This window comes from Diceros bicornis, unplaced genomic scaffold (genome assembly GCF_020826845.1).
Source record: "Diceros bicornis minor isolate mBicDic1 unplaced genomic scaffold, mDicBic1.mat.cur scaffold_55_ctg1, whole genome shotgun sequence".
In the NCBI taxonomy this organism is placed as follows: domain Eukaryota; kingdom Metazoa; phylum Chordata; class Mammalia; order Perissodactyla; family Rhinocerotidae; genus Diceros; species Diceros bicornis.
The window spans coordinates 4,886,920-4,902,917 of record NW_026691429.1 but is presented as its reverse complement, the minus strand read 5'-3'; the positions used below and the strand labels follow the sequence as shown (position 1 = coordinate 4,902,917).

Below are 15,998 nucleotides of genomic sequence, written 5' to 3'. Positions count from 1 at the left end.
TTTTTTGGAATAGAAGAGATGGTATATTTGAAGAGAAGCAACACCTGATTCTGTTTCAGCTGTGTTTATGGCATTTTCTGTCTGAACATTTGGGCCTCAGTTTTTCCATATGCAGAAAAGGGGTGCAAATATGTCTCCCCATCTATTCTGTAGGGCTCTGTGAACTAAATGCTACTGTATATGTGGAGATGCTTTGGTCTCTTTGGAAGAAAAGCACTTAAATTCCTCAAGGCTTCAGGGTTGTTACTTCCAGTTCTGCTTCCCACTGTGCGTCCTTGATCAAGCCACTGAACCAATTGCTTCTGTTTCTTTTTCCACCTCTCCCCTCCCCTCTCTCTTTTCAAGGAAGAGACAATGTTCATTCTCCTGATAGACGTGCCAGTAAATTTAAATTGCTTTAAATGTATTTAAAATTATTTGAAAATGTTCAGGAAAAACTGTTGTTGTTATTTGAGGTTGACTAGAAATTATGGCTGTTTGCACATATGCAGAATATTATAATGCAATCTTGAATGTTATTATTGGAGGGTTTTTTATATTACACATATTACCAGAAATAGAGTTTTGAAACCTCTGGTAGTCCTTTGTATGCATCTCTTTCTCTCCCTCTCCCTTTTTTTTTTTTTTCCATCAGGTACCTTCCTAGCTCCATCAAATCTGAGCATCTCTGAGGAAAGTGGCTAGAACTCACAGCTTTTTTTTTTTTTGCTTGTGCTAAAATATACATAACATAAAATTTACCATCTTAACCACATTTAAGTGTACAATTCAGTGGCATTAAGTACATTCACATAGTTGTGCAATGTATGCATTTCTTTTTGAAAAATATAGATTCCATAGTTCCTTGACAATATTTGCTTTGTGAACCAACACTGTTTTTAAAATTAAAGAGTATGGACTATACCAGTTTTTTGCTCATTCATTTTGTAGGAAGCCATGAGTTTTATAAACATGGTAGCTGTTGATTTCAATGGTGATGCTTCCTTTTCCTCATTTCATTTCTGAAAACAACCTAAACAACCTAATTGTTCATACACAATACATTTAACTCACGTCTCTTTTGGTGCTGCAGGTTGCAATGCAGGCAGGGATTAACTTGGGGACAGCTGTGTCAAGAGGATTGTATCAACCAGCAACAATCTTTATGGGCCGCCAGATGTCAGCCATCTCAAGCGCTGGAGATGTTAGTACAGAGCAGAAATCTCCCCAACCCACGAAGAACTTCAGAACAATTCTTGACCCACGTTCACAGCAACAGACAGCCCAGAGCAGTGATGTGACAGACAGCTATGTAGTCTGCACTAATAGTGGCACACAGTGCTTAAATAAGTCTGACAAAATAGATGGAAGGACATCTCTTCAGATTGGTGAGAAAACGCCAGTCACAGCCAGCCCATTGTCTGAGGAGGAACAGACTCATTGCTTGGAGATAGGAAGCAACTCACGTCACGGCAAGAGTAATTTATCTGAAAGCAAAAAGTCTGCTGAACTCCATTCCCTGTTACGGGGAAGATTACGTCCAGGAAGCAGAACCACTGATTTAAAGTGTGACAGTTCCAGCAGATCAGGGGCATCAGAGGGAGAAATACTGACACGGGAACATATTGAAGTCAAGGAAGACAGTGCCAGACTACCAGTCGCTCCGATATCAGTCTCAGAATACTGTGCATCTGAAAGTAAGTGTTCTCAAGAGAAGCATTCTGCTCAGGAAGGTTTCTCAGGTGGGGTGAGAGGCTGAGATTGTTTGCTGATTTTTGTTGGTATTTAGTTTTTCTGGGTGGTAGTGGTCTTATGTAAGAACAAAGTGTACTCTCTAATTTTATCTTTTGTCAAAAAACAAAGTACAGTGGTGACTTTGCCAACAAATTCCATTCTAATGAATTCTTAAATATGTATGTGGAAATATTCTTACAAGCGAATTCTCTGATTTTTAAACTCATTGTTATATTTTTAATATATTTAATAAAATATTTTTAATGAGTTTTTAAATACTGTAATTAATCATGGATTGTTTCTACATGTTTTAACTGATGAATAATCCCATTCTGTGAGGTGGAACGTCTTACCTCGCTTCTCCCTGCACTTAGTGATCAGTAGTCTCTTCATATCCCCTCTTCCAGATCATCCTCCTCACGGGGACCCCGAGGCACAGAAGCCCTTCAGGAAAATGCAGCAACAGCAGGAAGAGGAAAGTCTGAGCAGCAGCAGTGACCTCACAGTTGCCGTAAGTGAAGATGGTCTGATTTTAGAGAGTCCAGAACCACAGCCAGATCCGAGTGACAAGATGGAGGGAGAAGATGGAATAGAGGCCTTAAAATTAATCCACTCTGAGCAAGAAAGAGGTGCCCTATCCACCGAAAAACATAATTGTATTTTGCAAACTCTAAGCTCTCCTGATTCAAAAAAGGAATCCTCCACTAACTCACCAACAAGAGAGTAAGCCATTGAATTTTTTTTTACTATTCTGTTTTTAATTATAGACGTTTTTAGAGATCATTCCACTGGGAATGTATTGTCGAACACTCAGTCATGAATGTATAAGTTCCTTACTCATAAATAATCTCTTAGCAAAGGTCTAATTTGCTTTCTTTTCTTTTTTTATAAAATAGCTTTAAAAGTCTGAATATCATTGAAATCATGGTGATTTGCAGTTTATAATTATATCCAAACAATCCCTGGTTAATTCATAAGTCATTCCCCCCACCCCTACCCTCCAGCCTTTTAAGAAAACAAATCATTTTGAAGTTGTGGTAACACAGAAGGTGACAAACGGTTAAACTTACTAGGAATTCAGCTTTAGAGGCTAGGAACTTTGTATCTAATTAATTTGCTTAATCCTAATATCCCTTGTCATGGTGTCATTTTTGTCATACGATTAAATATGAGTTAATAAGTTCTTCTAAGTGTATATCTAAGCCAGCTTTCCTTTTCTGAATGTAAATATGAGGACACTGGAATCTTTAATGTTAAATAGGAACAACATCAGTGTTATACATTTTGAGCACTTATTATAATATCCAACTCATGAAAGCTCATGTATAATTTTTTATTATTGATTGGAGGTACTAGGTGGAATTGTGTAGAAAACATGGAAACTGTTGAAAACCAATTCTGCAATGAAAAATAACTCTAATAGCATCAAATCTCTTTTAGGAGTGGAAGGAACCTACGTAACAAACTAAGGTAGATCTCACCTTTTAAAAATGAGGAAATCAAGGCTAGGGGCATAGGAATGACACGGAGGCCGTTGGGGCAGACCTTCCATACAGCCTGCCTCCCCAACCCACATGCCACCACTAGAATTTTCTGTTACACTGTGATGCCATCACTCTTTCTTTCCAACAGTCCCAGCAACAGTGAAAAGCCAAGTGGGCATCCTTGTATATGAGGGGATATGTTCTCTTTTAGAGCAGCGTTGCACCTTTAATGTATTGCCTCTTACCATTCATTATCTACTTATGGTGAAAATTTTAATTTATAGTCTGATTGACTTTAAAGTGATGTTCAAGAAATATTTATTAATAGCACATCCAAGTACAAAGTACTTGTACTGTGGATGGAAGAACCAACATGGTTCCTGTCATTGGGAAATTTGATTTATTAGAGTGGCAAGCCAAATGGATTTTTTTGTGTGTGTGTGAGGAAGATCGGCCCTGAGCTAACATCTGCCAATCCTCCTCTTTTTGCTGAGGAAGACTGGCCCTGGGCTAACATCCATGGCCATCTTCCTCCACTTTATATGGGACGCCGCCACAGCATGGCTTGACAAGTGGTGCGTCAGTGCGCGCCCGGGATCCAAACCAGCGAACCCCGGGCCGCCGCAGCAGAGCCCACGCACTTAACCGCTAGCGCCACCGGGCTGGCCCCCCATTGGATTTTTCTAGTAAGAATACTTCTCTCGTCAAAGAGGTACAGGTATTATATACTACATCATCAGAAACTTTATTACTAGAGATAGAATGTATCTGTTTTGGGTTTCGTATTTGTAGGCTTCTTTTTATAGCAATTCATTGGACAAGTAAGTAGTTTGGTGGATTAACTGGGGGACTAGCGTACTTACCCAGGACTCAGGCTTTTTCTGAGATGAAAAAAGTTGGGTATGTGTATAGAATTAAGAATGTTCTCTCTCTCCTTCTCCTATATGACTGACTTTTTCCTATGATCTTAAAGCCAAGTTCCTCAGAATTTTGGGATATAGTTTTCCAAAATTTGTTAGAAAATATGGGCATTTGGGGAATTTTTGAATAGTTTGTCCTAATGGAATGGTCCCAGGATGAAAGGTCAGTCAGCAATGGTTGTTTTCTGTCTGTTACCAAATTTGAGCCCATTGATTTTTCTGTGGTAAAAGTACTACCCAGGGGCCGGCCCTGTGGCTTAGCGGTTAAGTGCGCGCACTCCGCTGCTGGCGGCCCAGGTTCAGATCCCGGGCGCGCACCGACGCACCGCTTCTCCGGCCATGCTGAGGCCGCGTCCCACGTACAGCAACTAGAAGGATGTGCAACTATGACATACAACTATCTACTGGGGCTTAGGGGGGGAAAAATAAATAAATAAAATAAAATAAAATAATACATAACATGAGATCTATCCTCTTAACATTTTTTAAGACTTTATTTTTTGGAACAGTTTTAGGTTCACAATAAAATTAAGAATTAGGTACAGAGATTTCCTATATACCGCCTGCCCCTACACATACATAGCCTCCCCCATCATCAATATCCTACACCAGAGTGGTACATTTGTTACAACTGATGAACCTGCATTGACACATCATAATCACCCAAAGTCCACAATTTATATTACAATTCACCCTTGGTATTGTACATTCTATGAGTTTGAACAATGTATAATGACATGTATCCATCATTATAGTATCATAAAGAGTATTTTCACTGCCCTAAAAATCCTGTGTGCTCTACCTATTCATACCCCCACCCCCACCCCCTGCTAACTACTGATCCTTTTACAGTTTATAGTTTTGGCTTTTCCAGAATGTCATATTCTTGAAATCGTATAGTATGTAGCCTTTTCAGATTGGGTTCTTTCACTTAGTAATATGCCTTTGAGGTTCCTCCATGTCTTTTTGCGGCTTGATAGATCATTTCTTTTTAGTGCTGAATAATATTATGTTGTCTTGATGTACTGCAGTTTATCCATTCACCTACTGGAGGACATCTTTGTGACTTCCACATTGTTGGCAATTATGAATAAAGCTGCTGTAGACATCCATGTGCAGGTTTTTGTGTGGATGTAAGTTTTCAGTTCATTTGGGTAAATACCGAAGAGTGCAATTGCTGGATTGTTTGGTAAGACTATGTTTAGTTTTATAAGAGGCTCCCAAACTGTCTCCCAAAGTGGCTGTACCATTTTGCATTCCCATCAGCAATGAATGAGAGTTCTTGTTTCTATAATCCTTGTTAGCATTTGTTATTGTCAGTTTTTTTGGATTTTAGCCATTCTAATAGGTATGTAATGATATCTTCTTGTTTTAATTTGCTGTTCCCTAATGACATATGATGTTGAGTATCTTTTCATATGCTTATTTACCATCTGTATATCTTCTTTGGTGAGGTGTCTGTTCAGATCTTTTCCCGTTTTTTAATTGGGTTATTCGTTTTCTTATTGTTGAGTTTTAAAGAGCTCTTTGTATATTTTGGATATAAGTCCTTTATCAGATGTGTCTTTTGCAAATATTTTCTCCCAGTCTGTGGCTTGTCTTCTCATTCTCTTGATGTTATCTTTTGCAGAGCATAAGTTTTTTAATTTTAACGAAGTCTAGCTTATTAGTTATTTTGTTCGTGGATCATGTCTTTAGTGTTGTGTCTAAAAAGTCATCACCAGGGCCGGGCCCGTGGCTTAGCGGTTAAGTGCGCGCACTCCGCTACTGGCGGCCCGGGTTCAGATCCCGGGCGTGCACTGACGCACTGCTTCTCTGGCCATGCTGAGGCTGCGTCCCACATACAGCAACTAGAAGGATGTGCAACTATAACATACAACTATCTACTGGGGCTTTGGGGAAAAAAAAAAAAGGAGGAGGATTGGCAATAGACGTTAGCGCAGAGCCGGTCGTCCTCAGCAAAAAGAGGAGGATTAGCGTGGATGTTAGCTCAGGGTTGATCTTCCTCAGAAAAAAATAAAAAATAAATAAACAAATAAAAAGTTATCACCATACCCAAAGTCATCTAGACTTTCTCCTATGTTATCTTCTAGGAGTTTTATAGTTTTATATTTTACATTTAGGTCTGTGATCCATTTTGAGTTAATTTTTGTGAAGGGTATAAGATCTGTGTCTAGATTCATTTTTGTTCATGTGGATATCCCGTTCCAGCACCATTTATTGAAAAGTTAACATTTTTACATGTACAGTACAATATTGTTAACTGTAAGCACACTGTTGTATACCATATCCCTAGAACTTTTTCATCTTGAACGACTGAAACGTCATACTCATTGAACAGTAAATCCTCATTTCCCTCTTCCCCCAGCCCCTGGCAACCGCCATTCTACTTTCTACTTCTATGAATTTGACTACTTCAGATATCTCATATAAGTGGAACCAACCAGTGTTTGTCCTTCTGTGACTGACTTATTTCGTGTAGCATGATGTCCTCAAGGTTCATCCATGTTGTAGCATCTGACAGGATTTCCTTCTTTTTATGGCTAAATAATATTCCATTGCATGTATATACTACATTTTCTTTATCCATTCATCTGTCGATGACATTTAGTTTGTTTCCCCCTCTTGGCTATAATGCTGCAGTGAATAATGCTGCAGTGAACATGGGAGTGCGGCTATGTCTCTGAGATCCTGATTTCAGTTCTTTTGGATAAATACCCAGAGTGAGATTGCTGGATCATATGGTAGTTCTATTTTTAATTTTTTGAGGAACTTCCATGCTGTTTTCCATAGCGGCTGCAACATTTTACACTCCCACTAATAGTGCACAGGGTTCCAGTTTTTCCACATCCTCAACAATACTTGTTCTTTTCTTTTCTTTCCTTTTTTTTTTAATAATGGCCATCCTAACAAGTATGAAGTGATATCTCATTGTGGTTTTGATTTGCATTTCCCCGATGATAAGTAATGTTAAGCATCTTTTCATATACCTGTTGGCCATTTATATATCGTCTTTTGAGAAATATCTATTCAAATCCTTTCTCCATTTTTTAATCAGGTTATTTGGTTTTTTGCAGTTGAGTTGTTAGAGTTCCTTTTGTATTTTGGATGTTAACCTCTTATCAGATATATGGTTTGCAGATATTTTTCCCATTCTGTAGGTTGCCTTTTCACTCTGTTGATTGTTTCCTTTGCTGTGTAGAAATTTTCTAGTTTGATGTAGGCCCACTTATCTATTTTTGCTTTTGTTGCCTGTGCTTTTGATGTCATATTTAAGAAATCATTGCTAAGACCAATGTCAGGCAGCTTTTCCCCTATGTTTTCTTCTAGGAGTTTTACAGTTTCAGGTCTTACGTTTAAGTTGATTTTTAAGTCTATTTTGAGTTGATTTTTGTGTATAGTGTAAGATAAGGGTCCAGTTTTATTCTTTTGCACGTGAATAACAGCACCATTTGTTGAAGAGACTATCTTTTCCCCATTGTGCCTCCTTGATGCCTTTGTCAAAGATCAGTTGACTATATATATGTGGATTTATTTCTGGGTTTCTATTCTGTTCCATTTGTCTGTGTGTCTGTGTTTATGCCAGTACCATACTGTTTTGATTATTGTAGCTTTGTAATATGTTTTGCAATCAGTAGATGTGACTCCTCCAGCTTTGTTCATTTTCTCCATGTTATTTTGGCTATTCAGAGTCCTTTGTGGTTCCATATGAATTTTAGGATTGGTTTTTCTATTTCTGTGAAAAATGCCATTGGGATTTTGATAGGGATTGCATTGAATGTGTAGCTCACTTTGGATAGTGTGAACATTTTAACAATATTAAATCTTCCAATCCATGAATATGAGATATCTTTCCATTTGTCTGTCTCTCCTTTAATTTCTTTCAGCTATGTTTTGTAGTTTTTAATGTACAAGTCTTTTGCCTCCTTGGTTAAATTTATTCCTAAGTATTTTATTCTTTTTGATACTATTGTAAATGGGATTGTTTTCTTTGGATTGTTATATAGAAATGCAACTGATTTTTGTATGTTGATTTTGTATCCTGCAACTTTACTGAATCATCAGAGTATAAATGCACTTTAAAGCCGTGGACCCTGAGAAGAACATTAGGCAATGAGTGTGAATAGGAAAGCAGCCCAAGGCCTGGCTCCACATTCAAGGTCAGGAAAATGAGAAGGAAACAGCAAAGGAGTTTGAGGCGAAGCTGCAGGGAAGAATCAAGAGAACCAAGAAGAAGTTGTGCTGCAGATGCCAAGTGGAGTATTTCAAGTGAGGTTTAGAAGGATTAAATAACCTTAGAGGTGCAGCTAGCGTTCGAACTGACCGCCGGATGCCAGAATTCATGCTCTTAATTTCTGTGCTCTACCATGCAAATCACAATCATAATGGTGATATACCCTTCAATAGCACCCACTCTGTGCCAGGCACTGTTCTGAAGAGCTTTGTTTATAATAATCCATTTATTCCTATCATCATTACCCTTTTACAAAGGAGAAAACTGAGACACAGAGAAGTTATGTTCAAAGTCACAAAGTGGCTCAGTGTACTTTGAGCTCGGCCGTCTGGGTCCAGAGTCTGTATTCTTAACTGATACCCTGGGCTGGTTCCCAGTAACTCTCTACTGCCTAAAAAACTGGAATATCAGAGATAATATTTCATTAGGTTGAATAAGGAAGCTCCAGAAGCAAATGAGATTATTTAATTAGGAAAAGAAAAGAAAACTAAGTGGTGGCAATTTGACCTTTTGCTCTGTCCGTATTGATTTTTGTGCCTTCCAGCCTCAAACAAGCTGAGGAAGTGCTGTGTGCCTTTCTTCAAGCCTGAGCAAAGTACTCGCAGAGTTGCTTTGTTCCTTCCCCCCTGGAGTATGGCTGACAGCAAAACGTAATGCTGCCTTTTACACTAAATAAATGAAAGCCTTGGTTTCTCAGGGTCATAAAAATGTGATCACATGAAGTGAATCTCCTCTAGTGATTTTAATTTAGCCCCTCTTCAAAGTTAAATATGGGAAGGAGGTTCTTGCATCTGAAATTCTTGCATAAAACTGTGTTTCTTGTAGAATTTACCCGCAAGTCACTCTAAGCGGAGCTGGAAGCATGTTTATGGATTCAGTGTTCCTTCAGATGTGATGATGCCTTCAGGTGTCTGCTTCACTTGCTTTTTTTCTTCACCACTGTCTCTTGTTTTTCCTGGACCTGACCTCTGCCCCTCAGCAAGTGGCCCCCTGAGCTTTTTCTTGCTGCCCCACAGATGATTGCTTTTGTTCCCAAAGTAAGGTTGTGCATTACACTTTTGAAAAGATAACCTGGTGCCAGCAGGTGGGGCTGTCAGTGTATCCCCTTCCTGTTCTGCCTGGCACTTCATGCCCCAGTCTTGCCTGTGCCTCTCCTGTTAGCTCACCTACTTTGATCTGAAAAATCTAAGACTTTCCTTATCTTTATTTTGGTTTAAATTTTTACAAGTCCAGAACCAGGCTTCCAAGAGGGCAGCAGTCCTCAGACCAGATGGTCAGCGAAGTAGGCATTAACTGTCACTCAGTGTCTGTACGGGAGATGTTAAAAGAAGTCTCCATTGACCGACCTGAACCTGGTTCCCCAGCCTTTCCCACCCTTCTCACCATAGGCTTCTGGCCTCAGTCAGAAGAGGTGGGTGCCCTAGAGCAAAGGCAGGAGTCGGGGATACCGAGAACACTCGCAGAGGTTAAAACCAGAGGGACTTGTAACATTTCTTGCAAGACAGGTGCACTGATGAAAATTCTCTCAATTTTTGTCTGCTTTTTGCATTTCTTAAATGCTTATACGTATATTGATGTTTTCATTCATCTTGAGTCAATTTTGAAAATGTAGAGTGTACTAGAAAAATTTTCTAGTTTCTTAATACTTTTTTAAGTTTTCAAATTTGTGGGCAGCTTTTATATTTTACAATTTTTTTCTTTTTTTCTTTTTTTTTTTTTCTGAGGAAGATCATCCCTGAGCTAACATCTGTTGCCAGTCTTCCTGTATTTTGGGTGTGGGTCACCACCACAGCATGGCTGCCGACAAGTGGTGTAGGTCCACGCCCGGGAACTGAACCTGGGCCGCCAAAGCAGAGCATGCCAAACTTAACCACTAGGGCACGGGGCTGGACCCTATATTTTAGAATTTTTACCGTGTCAATAATTATGTTTCTTTTTCATTCATAATTTTATGTCTGCCCAACTTTTTTCATCAATCAATCCTGCGTGAGATTTGTCTATTTTATTAATTTCTCCAAATAATCAGATTTCATCCCATCTGTTGCTTTTTAAAAATCTCGTTTGTTTCTGTTATTATCTTTATTATTCCCTTTTTACTTTGCTTGGTTTTACCATGTGGTTTTTTTCTAACTGAGTTGAATGCCTAATTTTCAATCTTTCCCATTTTAGAACATATACTTCTGAGGCTTTAAATTTCCATGTAAGTACTGCTTGACTTGCACCCCACTGGTTTTGACAAATAATGCTATCACTCCCATTCAGTTTTAAGTATTTTAATTTAAGTATCTAAATGTTTATAATTATTATATCTTTTTCTTTGACATAGGTATTATGTAAAATGATTTTTGGTTGTTTCTAAACATATTAGGGGAAAAGAGGATTCTCTTTTCATTATAGATTTCCAATTTTATCACATTGTTGGCAGAGAATGTGTTCTGAACAACATCTGTCCTTTGGTCTTTGTTGATTGGCCATAGTAATGGCCAATTTTTATAAATGCCCATAATGCAAAAACATGTATATTCACTCTTCATTGGGTAGGGTTCTGTATGTTTCCGTTAGCTCGAGCTTAATAATTACATGATTCTAATCACCTATATATTTACTAATTTTTGTTTCATCTATAAGTTTCTGACCTTTCAAAATCTGTTGTTAATTAATATTTTTACTTTCTTTCCAGACAGTATAAGTACCTTAGAGACTGGATCTCCATTTCTTCCCCATGGGTCTGCTTCTGTTTTCTTTTCTTTCTCTCGCTTTTTAATCACTCTTGTCTTGTTTTTCTCAAATCTCTGGCAATTTTTGAATGGATATTGTGTAGGAGCATTTTGGGAGTGATTTGAGGACAAGGAAGTTTTCCTCCTCTAAAGAGGATTTGCATTTGCTTCTGGCAGGTGCCTGGGGCAGAAGTGATCCTGGGTCCCTTTCATCCAGGTTGAAGAATTGAGACAGTGTGAAGCCAGGCCTTGGTCCCTTTGAGGGCCAGACTCAGTTTCACCGTTATCCACAGGAAGCAGCCCTTTGAAGTTCCAGTTCAAAGTGTGGGTGATTTATTAAGGTTCCCCTTCGTTGGTAGACCTGGACTTCAGTTTTTATTCTCCCACTCTGTGGGATTGCCTGGAGCTCCACTCAGCTTCTCAGACTCTCAGCTGCCTTTTCTGGAATTGGCACATGCCCTTCAAAGAAAAATTGCCCCAGATGTTAGGCTTATCTCTCTGAATTTCCTTTTTTTCTAGGTTTTGATCCTGTAATTCATCACTGCCTTATCTCTCTAAGCTATCAAAGAGATATTTTTTATACTTTTTTTTGTTCTTAGTGCAAGGATTGGCCTGCATTACCTAGGATGCCTTTACAAGAAGCAGAAGTCCTTGTCATGTGCTCTTTTTAAAATGAATTTTATTATTGAAGTATAGCCTACATACTAGTGAACAAATCATGAGTGTACTGCTCCATTAATTATCACAGAGTGAACACAGCTGGTAACCCCCACCCAGTCAAGAAATAGTATCAGCACCCTGAAGCCTACCTGGTGTCTCTTCTTCCCTTCTCCCTCATAGTCGCTTCCACTTGGCTGCTGCTTCCTTTCTGAAGGCCGGGGAAACCAGATATCGTTTGGCCACTTTCAGTTTTAGTTATGAAATGCATAGCTTTGACAAAGTCATTTCTAATTTAGTTTTTCTTTTACCTTTTAAATCTATTGGTGGAACAGTTTTCTCCCCTTCCATTTCATCTTTCTTTCCTTGTGATGAGCCCTCCCAAGTCTTTTAACAATTTGTCCTTTTAAATTATACACAGTACTTTCTTATTTTATTATGTGTGGTTACTAGAAAGCCTTCCAAACTCATAACCGTCTGCTGACATGGAGAATATGCGATTTCAGAATATTATGTTTTGTACACATTTATGAAAAATTATCCAGAATATGAACCTGTTCCCTTTTATTTCTCCTGTCAGGCTAGCCCTGTCCCTAATTCCCTTTCTTTAACTAGAGATGATCACAAGAAACAAATCAGGAACTTAGTGATTTGTTTGGAATGTTCTCTTTCTCTTTCCCTGCTCTAGACCACAGGAAGACTGGCAGAGCCATGACCTTTTGTGATTATAGTCTTGGATCTCCTTTTGACCAGTATCATCTTTTGACTAATTAAATTTGACTTCAAAGTTCTAGTTTACTATCTTCATCAGATTGATTTTTTCAGCTAAAGCACCTGGTACAGTGACTGGCACATGTTGGCATTTGATAGTTAATGGTAATCTGATAGTGTGGTTCTGGAAGTCAAGATGCAGGGACATACATGACATATAAAGGGAATGGCCAACCTCTTTTTTTTTTTTTAAGTCAGAAATGAACTTGGCTTCTGTCTCTCCTACTCTGACTCTTAGCAATTTGATAAATTTAATTTCTAGCATCAAAGAATCAGAATCCTGACAAAATGGACAGTTTGTTTTATTTAGCCCTTTTCACTGAGAAGTGTTGGGTATGATGCACCGTAAGTAGAGCTTGTGCTTAGCATCAGTACATGAGGTCACCAGCGAGGCTCCAGAAGTCTGCGAGTTCAACCAGGAAATCATCATCCAATTGGGTGTGATCAGAAGTTTTCCTAAAACCTGAGATACCTTCCAGAAACAAGATAATCAGGGCGGAAAATTGATCATAAAGGAAAATCGTAGACCAGGGAGCTGTAAGAGGCTCTCTGAAGCAAGGATGTGTGAGCAGCTGGAAAAGGGTCAGCCTGCAGCTGGGGAAAGGGAAGGCGAGAGGCAGAATTGAGCAATTATGTACTGGGTAGTACTGTTCTGCGGAGAAGGGTGCTGAGTCCGGGGTGGACAACTTGGGAAATGTCCTCTGGAGTGGGACAGTGGTGTTTTACCACACTTCACTGTGGCCTAACTGAAATCTTTAATCTTTTGTTAGAGTTAGGCTTAAGGTTGTTATATAAACTTGATATGCTAATGTTTATAATAATGGTAATAATTTCGATCATCTTTGAGTGCTTACTGTGTACCCGATGCTGTGCCAGCTGCTTTACATACATTATCTCATCTGCTGCCGCAGCCCTATGCAGTGGAGGTGTCGTTACCTGCGCTTTACTGATAAAGAGACCTGGAATCTTTTCTGGGCCTATGTCTGGTGAGAGGAGTTCTCCTGCACTCAGGCGGGGCAGGTGGGCCAGGCTGGCTTTCCTAGTTTTATGGCTCCAGAGCTCCCTCTTCTGTTGTTCTCCCAGAATGTTTGTATGTGGCCTCTTACTTTCTTAGATCCCTTGGCTCTTTTCCCCTCCTCCACTTGAAATGGAAAGATTCTTCCTCTGCCGTTATTGTCCCAGTTAAGTTCAATTTAGAGTTCACTCCCAGCAGCTTCTCCTCAGTGCAGAGCTCTGCTGAAACGGCACTTAGACTGGTAAGGTTCTGGAGTGGTAGGGCCCGGATTGCTCCTGCACCTACCGCAGTCCCTCTGTTCTAACCCTTGAAATGGACCTGCAGCCCCCTTGCAGATGGGCTGCCCTTCTCACCTCAGCCTGCCAGTGAGTACCGCTTGACGATGTGGAGGTGCTTGCATTCTCAGGAACGTCATTCATACTTTTGCTGTCCCTCCACTTCCTTCTGTACAATTGCAGATATAATGGGGGTTTAGTTGCTATCAGTAGTTTGTTCCACTCACTCATATTTTGTCACATAATTTTGTCATAGATATTATGCATGAATTTTTGGTTTGCTCTCCTAGTTGTTCTATCATTTTTTTATATTTATATAAGGGAATTCAGGGAGATTTTTAAAAATAAAGGCTGTGCTGCCACTGTTTTCCTAGAATCCCTCTTATCATTTGATGTTTAAGTGAGTTACAACATTTTTGGGGAGATGTCTCAATGAAGTGTTAAGAGGCCCTATTCCAGCACTCCGGGAGCCAAATAAGAGATGTAGAGGGAGGGGAGGGAGGAGGCGATTGGGGAGAGGGAGAAAGGGAGGGCAGGGGGAAAGAGAGACTAGGGAGGCTGATGAGAGAATATAGCAGGCCTGCATCTCTGCTAGGGAGGGAACCAGCAGGCCACATTCCACGAGGGCTGCAGAAAAATTAGACCTCTTTCAATATAAATTTGAGATCTAAAAGTAGTTTATTCTGAGTGGAACAAGTTTACCTATGGTTTCAAAAGTTGGAGAGGAGACTCTAGGGGTCAAGTCTTGGTTGTTTAAGATTCAAATAAGGTAGGAGAGACTGGAATATGGCCAGGTTTCCAAGAAAGTGGGGCTAACAACAAACAAGCCTCAGGGAGAGGCCGTGTGTCAGTGTTGCAGTCAGCAGGCCCAGCTGAGCCTGAATTTAGTCCAGCCCAGGCTCCAGATGTGAGTGTAGAAGCCTCCAGATAATTCCAGTCACCTGTGTTCCACATCACCCCGTGATATTCAGACTGAGGTCCCTGACATTGCAGAGCAGAGACAAGCCACCTGCCCTGTGCCCTGTCCAAATTCCTGACCCGCAGAAGCCATGAGCATAACAAAAAGTTGTCGATTGTTGTTTTACACCACTAAATTCAGGTTAGCTATTACAAGCAATAGAAAACCAGAATAGCCATGGTGATTGGTTTGGCTGATGAAAGGAGATTAGCCATTCCAGATTTTAAGAGAGGAATGGCTGGAGCACAGGCCTGGAGACAGACCAGCATGGCCCATGTCTAGGGAACTGTTGGTCACTCCAGCTGAAGGAGTGGCTCATGTGGCAGAGTATAGCACCACTGCAGGCCAGGGGAACACATTCAGGGGCTACAGGGGTCTTGTTCTTATCCCTCCACACCCAGCACATGAACAGCCCCTCGATCCTGCTTTGTGCTGGCCCAGCCACACCAAGAGCAAAGATTCTGCTGTTACTGGTATTTATAAAAAGGAGACATGGTAGGGGAGCAGAGTGACAGGGGTAGGATCATCATTTTAAGATACCTCCCTTAAATTCTTTTCAATGAAATGTAAATTTGAATTATGGAAAAGCCATCCATCAGAGTTCTTTTTTCAAACTTGGCTTTCTGGCCTTGTTGAACATTTACCTATTAATTATCTTGATATACCAGGCTACAAATAACGGGAACACTGTCTCGAACTGCCTTAAACAATAAACACATTTTTGTTTATTTCTGGAAGTCCGGGAGTAAAGCAGGCCCTGGGATTGGTTGATACTGCCCTTCACTTTTGTCATCAAAGACCCAGGTCCTTTCCGTTTCCCTGCTCTGTCATCCTCAGTGCTGACCTCATCCTTAGGCCAGGAACAAGATGGTGGCAGCGGTGTTCTTATGGACTGAGTTGTGTCCCTGCAGAATTCATATGTTGAAGCCTGAACCCCCAATGTGATGGTATTTGGAGATGGGCCCTTAGTGGGTAATTAAGGTTAGATGAGGTTATGAGGGTCAGGCCCTCGTGATGGGATTAGTGCCCTTATGAGAAGAGACCTGAGAGAGCTCTCCTCCTCTCTCTGCCCTGTGAGGACACAACAAGAAGGCAGCCGTCTGCAAGCTAGGAAGTGGGCCCTCACCAGGAACCAAGCCAGCCAGCACCTTGATCTTAGACTTGATCAGTTCCTTATGGCTCATCTTCCCTTTTATTCTCTTAAACTTATATTTCTCACCTTTTGAAGAGCAGTTGTTGAGCTATTGGTGATAG

General features: G+C 40.2%; 1 protein-coding gene across 1 annotated transcript in view; it reads left to right on the top strand.

Annotated features, from left to right (window-relative positions):
- Nucleotides 1-354: 354 nt before the first annotated feature.
- Nucleotides 355-15,998, top strand: part of LOC131403130 (centrosomal protein kizuna-like) — a 62,108-nt gene continuing 46,464 nt past the window's right edge. Inside the window, 3 exon segments of the mRNA XM_058537469.1 lie at nucleotides 355-381; nucleotides 1,073-1,676; nucleotides 2,121-2,436. Coding sequence (XP_058393452.1) covers nucleotides 355-381; nucleotides 1,073-1,676; nucleotides 2,121-2,436 — 947 coding nt within the window.